General features: G+C 37.7%; 1 protein-coding gene across 1 annotated transcript in view; it reads right to left on the bottom strand.

The window, feature by feature from the left end:
* Window positions 1–9,429, bottom strand: part of LOC106879341 (serine-rich adhesin for platelets) — a 209,046-nt gene that overhangs the window by 142,354 nt on the left and 57,263 nt on the right. The window contains exons 3-4 of the mRNA XM_052972615.1: window positions 8,580–8,729; window positions 3,956–5,462 (exon numbers count right to left, since the gene is read on the bottom strand). Coding sequence (XP_052828575.1) covers window positions 3,956–5,403 — 1,448 coding nt within the window. The 5' untranslated portion in view covers window positions 5,404–5,462; window positions 8,580–8,729. The remainder of the gene's footprint in view (window positions 1–3,955; window positions 5,463–8,579; window positions 8,730–9,429) is intronic.

Below are 9,429 nucleotides of genomic sequence, written 5' to 3'. Positions count from 1 at the left end.
TATATATATATATATATATATATATATATAGAACATTCCAAAAGTTACACTACTATTTAATACATATGTGCGCATAGTTTACATGGATCAAATGAAATTTGTTGAGGCAAATTTTAAATGGCTGGATACCTTTCCTGTTGCCAACCCTCAAATGTTTTTAAGAATGGTAATATTTTCTCATGACCAGACATGTTCCCACAGATGACTAGAAGTATCACATGATGTCAAAACAAGGAGACAGTAACACACACTGATATAGATGCCATGTATATATAGTAAGTAGTGTATTGAGGTAATGCACTGTACTGTTGCAATTAGGTTGCAGTGTATCAAACTGTAAGAAAACTGAGTCAATTGTTTACATGAGAGAGAGAGAGAGAGAGAGAGAGAGAGAGAGAGAGAGAGAGAGAGAGAGAGAGACTAGGACTTTTTATGTGATAACCTACTGAGAGATGCAGATAAAATTTAAAGCTGGCACATGGCCCCAGCTAAAAGCATGGCTATGTGAAGGTGGAAAAGTACTGTAGACAGAACCATAAAAGCTAAGAGACAAGTCTTGAAAAACTGGAAGAAAAGGGGCAGTAGAGAGAAATATCAAAGAGCTAGAAGAGAAGCTAAACTTCAGGTACACTTAGCAAGGGAAAATGCAGAAAAGAAAAAGTTTGCATGTTCTGCAATGTGAGCATCAGAAGCATGTACTAGAGGGAATTGAGATGTTGCTAGGGAGAAGAGTATAGAAAATGAAAAGAACACACTTGTTTTTACTGATACCAAAAAGTGACATGGAAAGGCTGAGAGCTTGTTGAATGAGGAGAAATAATAGGAAAGAGAGAAAGGTCACTCTGAGTAGAGCCAAGAAAGGGACCCGATATCCAAGTTGACAGTAATATGGTAGACAGAGCAATTAAGGATATGGAAGACAAGGAAAGCAGCTGGGTTATTGAGGATAGTCAGTGAGAAGCCTAAACTATTTGTTTAAGTAGTGTACAGGTTAGTCACTGCACTGCTCACTCAGAGAATACCCAGTGACTGGTGTAGAAGCGTCATTGCAAACTACTTAGAAGGGCAGAATGGATGCACTGGAGAAAGAAACAACAAAGGCACCAAACTGTTGGCTCAAATCATGAAAGTTATAGCAAAATTGATTAGCAACAGGTTTAGCTTGGATGAGATGTAGTTTGGCTTTGTGCCAGTAAGATGTACTCCTGATGTCATCTGTCTAGTGAAACAATTATAGGAGTACTTAGCTAGATGCAAGTAATAGATGATACTTAGCATACATCATCCTGGAGAAGGCTTTTCACAGAGCCTTGTGCTCCATGGTTTTGGTGGCTGCTAAAGAATCTAGAAGTAGGTGAATAGCTTGCAAGAGCTGTACAAGTCATGTACAGAGGTGCAGTGAGCAAGATGAAAGTTACAAATGAGTTGAGTAACAAATTTAATATATATAGTTACAAGTCCATCAAGGCTCGATTTTCATCTAGCCACCTGTTTATTAGCATCCTCTCCAAGCAATAACACAAGAGTTTAAGACCAGTGTCAATAGCAACTCCTCTATGCTGACAACCAATTTGTAGAATTTATAAGGAATTGGAGAAAAAACCTAGATATGGAAGCAATAGCGAGAATTGAATGGCCTCGTCTTACTCAAGACTAAACTATTAGTAAGTAGGGAAGAAGACAGAGCCTTACTACCATCACGGAAATGGTTTTGCTTGATTTGTGTAAGGAGGGTAGGAAGAAATTCCATTGTGTAAGCCCATAGATTTCATATGGGGCAAGTACAAAGGAGCCATAAGCTTTAAGAACTAGATTCTCAAAAATGTCTATGTGGTTCACTAGAAACAGGCCACAGTGGTAACAGAAACTATCAACTAATAGCTGTGGGAATGGGTTTTCAAGAAATAAGGGTAGATAGGAAGTAGTTCTGAGAGCTATTACCTCTGTTGGCAATCCTCTGTTGAAGGATTTCTCCCTCAGAGTAAAAGGTAGACTGTACGATACTTATGTACAAAATGTGATGTTGCATGTAGTAAATCATGGGCCTTAAATGAATTGCAAAAATAGAAAAAAAATGAAGCAAGCATGAGTAGTGTTAATGAGCATGAATGACAAAGTTTTAACAAGATGGAGAAAAAGAAGCTGTATAGAAGAAGAATGAGATATAGTGTGCAAAACTGTGGTAGTAATGACATGTGATGTGCATGGAGGATTCCAGCTGTATAAAGAAATGTCATATACTCAATAAAACCTGGAGAAGAGGAAGACCAAAGAAAGATTTGAGATAAAGTAGCAAATCCTAATCTTAAGATACTGCATCTCATGAAGCAGGTGATAAAGGAATGTGACATTTGATAGAACACAATGCTGGACTATCCACCCAAGTAAGCATGGTTAAATGTACATTAAAATAAGGCTAGTCCTGGAGCAGGGCTTCGATATCGAAAACACACATCTACAACTGAGTCCTTCACTCAATTTGTTCCTGTTAAGTCTCCATCTGCCACGTCTTTTGCCTATCCAATACCCTTCATCTCTCCACTAGTCCATGCCTAACCCTAACCCTACAACAGTTGTTTCATAGCAAACATGTAGCAATCACAAGTGTTTCTCTCCTAAGGGATTACAAACGATCTATTGATGTATTCGATGAACATCCTCATATCACTCCTTTATTAACATTCTTCCCTCTTCCCATCCCCCATGCTCTCTCTTACCACCACTACCATCCCTTCCACACTGCTAGCCACCTTTCCCCCTCTGTTGGACCCTCTCTTTTATTGACATCCATCATACTCTCTTACTATTATCCCTACCTTTCTCCCTCTCCCTATAAAACCGTTTGGCACACATTTTTACCAGTGCGATGACCCAGGAAGGCAGCTAAGACAGATGGTGCAGATCGATGACAAGAACCTCTATCGCCCATAAATACAGCACTGTTGTTTCCAGTGGGACAAGTCACAGGTTACTGCATCAACAGCCTGCCATCAACTCCAGCCAGTGTATCTCTTCCAATATGTCATTATTGCTGCTGTTATCTGTAAAAGGCCAATGCAGTTTGTCTTCATGTGCAGCAATAAAATCTTCTGTTAAAAGTTTGTGGATGTTGTTCAGTTGCTTCTACATGCAGCCGAAGAAACATTTTTGCACAGACCACAAACATTGGTCATAAAAGTTCTCTAAAAGTAAAAAGGTTGGGAGACATTGACTTAATCCACCCTATATGCAGAAAATGTATTATCTTCACATTTTGAAATTCAGGTTTTGTTGTTTACTAACCATTTCAAACTATCATCTTGTCTTAAATATACAATGGATGTGTGATTTAGAAGTTTGCTTCACTACCACGTGGGTCTGGGTTCAAATACACCATTTGTAGAAGCGCCTTCTTCCTTTTAACCCTCAGATTGACCAATAACTCTGGGAGTAAAATTTGTTAGATAGAAACTATGCAGAACTCTGTCGTGTGTGTGAGTGTGAGTGTGAGTGAGAGAGAGAGAGAGAGAGAGAGAGAGTATCAATGTTTGGATGAGGACAGTAAATTTAAACAGAAACCTTGTGGTAGTAAAATCACTGAGTTACCTCCCCTTGTGGTTAGGGAGTTGGTAGGACTGACCAAAACTGCTGAAGGTATTAGCTCAACAGGGTTACCATTCTTATTAATACGGAAATTATTATTATGCTTATGTCCAGTATTAAACATGCTAAATCTTTGACTCAAGATTATCTCGTACTTATCAATAACACATGTTTAACAAAAATACATTTAAAAAACATGAAATCTACCAAAGGCAAAACCATTAGAATGAAAATAATTTTCAAAATATATGTTGATACTTTTCTCAAACTTAGCACGCACACACACACACACACACACACAGGTGAGATGGTGATCAACATATATTGTTTTAAAGTCATTAAAAAGAGAAATGTAAAAGAAACATAAACCTACCCTGTTGTTTTAGGTTTGATAACATTAAAAAACATCAATGGTTCAGTGCTTGGCACTGTTGTATTCCCTGTCAAAATAGATATAACATGATGACTACCATCTTCTTCCTGCCTACTCTCCTCACGTTTCACAAGCATTTCGCTCATTTCAGTTCGTGAACCACCACTCTCTCCAGAATTTGTAGATATTACATAAGGTTCTCTCTCCAGCTTAACTTTCTTTTGTTGCTGTGGGAGGTGTCGTGCTGATGAAGGGAGAGACTGCGGTGGAGCTGGAGGTTTCTGTTGTTGGGGTTGTGTTTGCAGTTGTGTTGCTTGTTGTGATTGTTGTTGTTGTTGTTGTTGTTGTTGTTGTTGTTCACAATGTCTGAGGTAGTTTTCTGAAGCGGAGGATAAATGTTCAAAATTGGAATCAATACGAGAAGATGATTTAGAAATAAAATGTTTAAGTGGATCAACAATTGCACCATTAAATTGGGTGTCCTTACATTTTAGAGTGAGGTCAAATGGTTGTTCCTGCAAGAAGCTGGCAGCCAGGTGGCGCTGTACAGTCTGGCTACCAGCTGAGGGCTCTTCGGTCAAGCGAGATAGCTTTGGTGTCTGATTGATATATGATGAAAGATAACTCTTACGAGTCGCTTGTAAAATCCCTGCACTATTCTTATTAGAAATATTTGAGTCTCTTTTAGTTGAGACACTGTCTGTAGAAGTCAAAGTTTTTGAAGAGTTACCTCCCTTGCTCACTGCCACTTCAGTGACATCTACAGACGTTGTTGATGTCGCTGCTTGTTCAGAAGGTTCATCTTTATAGCTTGTGATAGTGGTATTGCTACCGGATGGTGGAAGGTGATCAACAGCTGATGGCTCTGAGGTAGATTTTGGTGATTTTGCATGGGCAAAAAGACGTCGTAATATCTGGTAGTTGGAAACTGATGACTCATGGATAGAATATTCTGGATGTGTTACTGTTGCTGATTGAGTCTGTTGAGTGAGGACAGCTTCAGATTTCACCTGCTGATGTTCATTGTTTGTTGGACTGCTACTGGGAACAACAGCTGATGAGCTACAACTACTACTACTACTATTACTACTGTTATTGCCATTGCTCCCAGTTAAGTCATTCCGACCACAAGGATCAATATCTGGTGCCAACACATTTGACACTGAACTGTATTCACTTGTATCAGAAGAGCTACCAGTTAACTGTTGCTGCACTAAGCCATCATCACAGACTCTTTTACTACTACGACTGGCTAAATGGTCAAGCTCACTGCTGCTGTCAGCACTGAATGGTTCACACACCTCATCACTACTAACAGTTTCTGGTTTTCCTGAGGTAATTTTCTGTTGTATATTAGAGGATTCAGCTTGAAAGCATTTCAGCTCCTCTTTAGTGAGGAACTGCTCAGCTGTAGTTGGACCAGTTTTGGGTTTCTTTGGAGGTGGCATGATGAGCCATGTATGCTGCAATCCAAGTCAGCTGTATTCCACATGAGGTTTCATAATATCTGTAAAAAACAAAAAACCATTTAAACAATGCTGCTAGACACATGTAAACACAAGAAAGCTAATAAAACCCTGACATCTACAATTGAATAATGGAACAAATATGTAGGGTGGGGCAGGGAATATAGTCAACGGAATCGGTCTCAGTACATGAGTGAAACAAGAAGCAATAAAGACATAGTATGATTTGAACTCAGAACGGAAAGGATGAAATTGAATATTACAAGGCTTTATTGCTCTAATGGTTCTGCCATTCTACCATTTGTACATTATGATATATCAAACTGATTGAGGAATATATTTATGCAATTAAGAACTTAATTAGCCACACAATGTTGATCATCTCATCTTTTAGTGTGCTTCCTTCTGAGCCTATCAACCAGTATACATTTAACACACTGTGACTACTTGACAGAGAGCGTTAGAATGTAGTAGGGATAGCAGTGACAGACAATATAGGAGTTGGCCAACAGAGACGGCAAAGAGCAGCCGACAACACAAAAGGCAATGAACAGACAGAGGACAAACAACATTGGAAATCAGTAGCTGCTGGTAAGCAACCAGCATCATTTTATCTGCTGCTACAACAACACTAAGAACAAAAACTCTCTCCACATTTTGTCATTCATAGTAATGACAACATTCATTTTTTGAGTATCAGAAACCTCAACAGACTCCAGTGTTCTTTTTCATACAAGTGATTTAGATACTGAATAGACTTATATATATGTGACATAGAGAGTGGGTCATTAACAATGTTTGTAGAGTGTAAAACTACAGTAAATATAACTGAACTATGGTGGAGAGAGAGAGAGAGTGTGTGTGTGTGTGTGTGTGTGTGTGTGTGTGTGTCCAATTAACATATTGCAGTGGTGCAATCTAACAGGGAATTTCTGATCCAAGATGTGAAAGACAGATAAAAACCATAATAAGGCGAGTTAGACATGGTTAAAGGTTTCGTGGATGTGAAATGACCCCCACCTCCCTCCCACACACTCCAAATGTTTCCAAGTTTAGGAGGTAAGTGGTGGCCACACGTATACGGTAACACAATGAGAGAGGTCCAGCAATACACACAGAAATAGAACAGTCTAACAGGAAACTTTTAATTCAAAATATGCAATGGAAAGAGTCCTTGACAGGTTCCATCGCTGTGATCAATGGAAACAACATTGTACTTAATCAGTGTATAATGGAAAAGAGCAGTTGCAATTCTGGTGCTACAGAAGAGGCAGGCTCAGAGAAAGAATGGATGTAATTGCGTGGAAAAAGGATTAGGTAATGCATTTAGCATTACATCTGAGAATTGTAATAAATAGAGAGGTAAGGTGGGTAGAATGGGTTTAATTGAGCTAATATAAGGGTATAATAGTCAGAGATGTAGAGGGTGTTGTAGAAATATAAAACAGGCAGGAAAGCACTAACTGGTAGAATGTTAATGGCAGGAAACAGTTATCAAATGTAGACTTTTAACAGCTAAGAGAGAGATAGAGAAGGAGAGATGTACAAGATGAATGAGCTGTATTCTAGAGTAGAATACATTCATACTTTGTAAAGGTTTTTTCAGCAATTCAGAGTTGAAATGTTTTCACTTGAAAAAATATATATAAACTATTCTTTCCATTTTTTTAATGGCTTAGTGACAGGAAGGACATTCCTACCTCTATCACAAACTTTTACAACAACCCACAACACTGGTAAGAGAAAGGAAAAAGTTATTTTCAAACCAGAGACTTGACCTGAATACTTGGACTCCACTAAATATACCTAAGGACCAGGTGGTGGTGTTAAACTGAGTGACAGATAGACTTATAGCTTGTACGGTTTATTGGTGATGATCACAGCTAAATATTATTAAACTTTTACAGAACTGTTGTGCTGTTGCATATATCATCACTCACCAGAAGAGCCACTATAGTGCTACAGCTTTGACGCCTTCAGCTGTGTCATATAAAAGTTTCAGAACATTCCTCTTGTTTACAAACAATGTGATGAGTCCACAGAGACTATGCCTATACTGATCATATGTGTGAATTAATTGCAACAAGCATTAAGAATAATTTATTGATTATAGAAAACTGCTGATGTAATAGGGAGAAGAGACAGTTTAATTTCACAAATTTTTACTCATGTTATTCCTTTCTCTTTCACTCTTTCTTCCATCCCTCCCTTTAATTCAATGCTCTTTCCCCCTCTCTCCCTATCTCTCTCTATTATATATATATATATATATATATATATATATATATATATATATATTAATAATTTGTCTGTGCAAGTGGTGAAGTCAAGATGAAGTAGTCTGACAAATAATGGTCCATAAAATAACGAAATAAAACTGAAGTAAAATAGTAAATCAATGAGGCATAGAAATCCACCATACATCAACATAAACATGGTTCATGTTCAATTTGAATTTAGAAAGACAGATGTGATATCATCATCATCATCATCATAAACATTTAATGTCCATTTTCCATATTGGCATGGGTTATATGATTTTACTGGAGTTGGTAAGCTGGAGAGCTGCACCAGGCTTCACTCTGTTTTGGCTTGCTTTTCATGGCTTGATGCCCTTCTTAACGCCAACCACTCTACAGACTGTACTGGGTACAGTACACATGTCACCAACATGGGTGCCTTTTATGTGTCACCTCTACTGACCATGACCACAATTTCATTTAGCTTGACGTCTTCTCAAGCACAGCAAATCACCAAAAGTTTTGGTCACCTGTGATCACCTCTTCTACATCTTCCGCAGGTTCTCTCCAATGCCTCTTATACCCAATTTCTCTCTTAAAACACTTACACTCCATCATACATGCACACTGACATTGCACATCCAGTAGAGCATGTTAGCTTCATTTCATTCAAGCCTTCGCATATCCTCTGCAGTCACAGCGCATGTTTCACTGCCATGTAGCATGGTTATGTAAAGGAAATTAAAGTTTTAATCCAAATGATATTCAAAGCAAACAAAAAACTATTTCAAACTGAACATCATTGAGAAAGAGTGAAAGTGACTGGGGACGTTTTCCACTTCGTTCATACGTGAACAATAATAAAAACTAGAAATATGAAGATGAACAGAGAAGAATAGAAAATAGAATTTCTCTCACATGTCCAATTGTGTTCAATGCACATTAAATTAAAGTATCAGGGTTTCTATGGACCCTCTATGGCTTCATCTTGGATATCAACAGGAAAAATACTGGATAAAAACTTTGTAAAATTTCTGACAAGCACGTAGCCATGGTGGGAAGAATTCACTGAAAGTAAAACAGAGACAAACATCATTTCTACAATCACAAGTTGTACAGGATTAAAGTAGTAAAGTAGTAAAGTATTGTCATAGTAAACATCCAGTGTTGCAAGTTTTAAATTACATCTTACAATCAACTACAGCATGTTACACACCATACCCATGTGTGTTACACATTACCTAACCAGTGTTACACATCATTCTTGAGTGTGTCGTCATTGTCTACTGTCTTATATAGCATCAACTACAGTGTATTACACATCATCCACAAGTGTTACTTACACACCATCCTTGAATGTTTTCTCATTTTCCATCCTACACATCAGCCTCCACTGCCTTACATACCATCATTTACTCTATTCAGTATTTTCTCCAGTTATTTTTATGAAACAGTTCTCACTCAACTACCAAGATATTAACGCATTTATTGATATGAACTACAACTTCAAGAGGCAGTGTGATCGTTTTGAAATGACTGAATATAACTGTCATAATTACTGGAAAATACAGATGTGTATAGTGAACACGGTTTTGTTAAGAAATGTTTTAGTGTGCCAAGTGAAATTCTCTTCCAATAAACATTAAACTTGTATATTATAAATAACAATCATTTGCTATCAGATAAACTAATTAATAATATCCAATTTTCCATGGTTACATGTGTCAGAAGGAATTTACTGAAACATTTTCTATTGCAAGATGCCCTC

Source organism: Octopus bimaculoides, chromosome 14 (assembly GCF_001194135.2).
Source record: "Octopus bimaculoides isolate UCB-OBI-ISO-001 chromosome 14, ASM119413v2, whole genome shotgun sequence".
Taxonomy (NCBI): Eukaryota; Metazoa; Mollusca; class Cephalopoda; order Octopoda; family Octopodidae; genus Octopus; species Octopus bimaculoides.
Note: the sequence above shows the minus strand (reverse complement) of the source record. Positions and strands in the feature narration are given on the sequence as shown.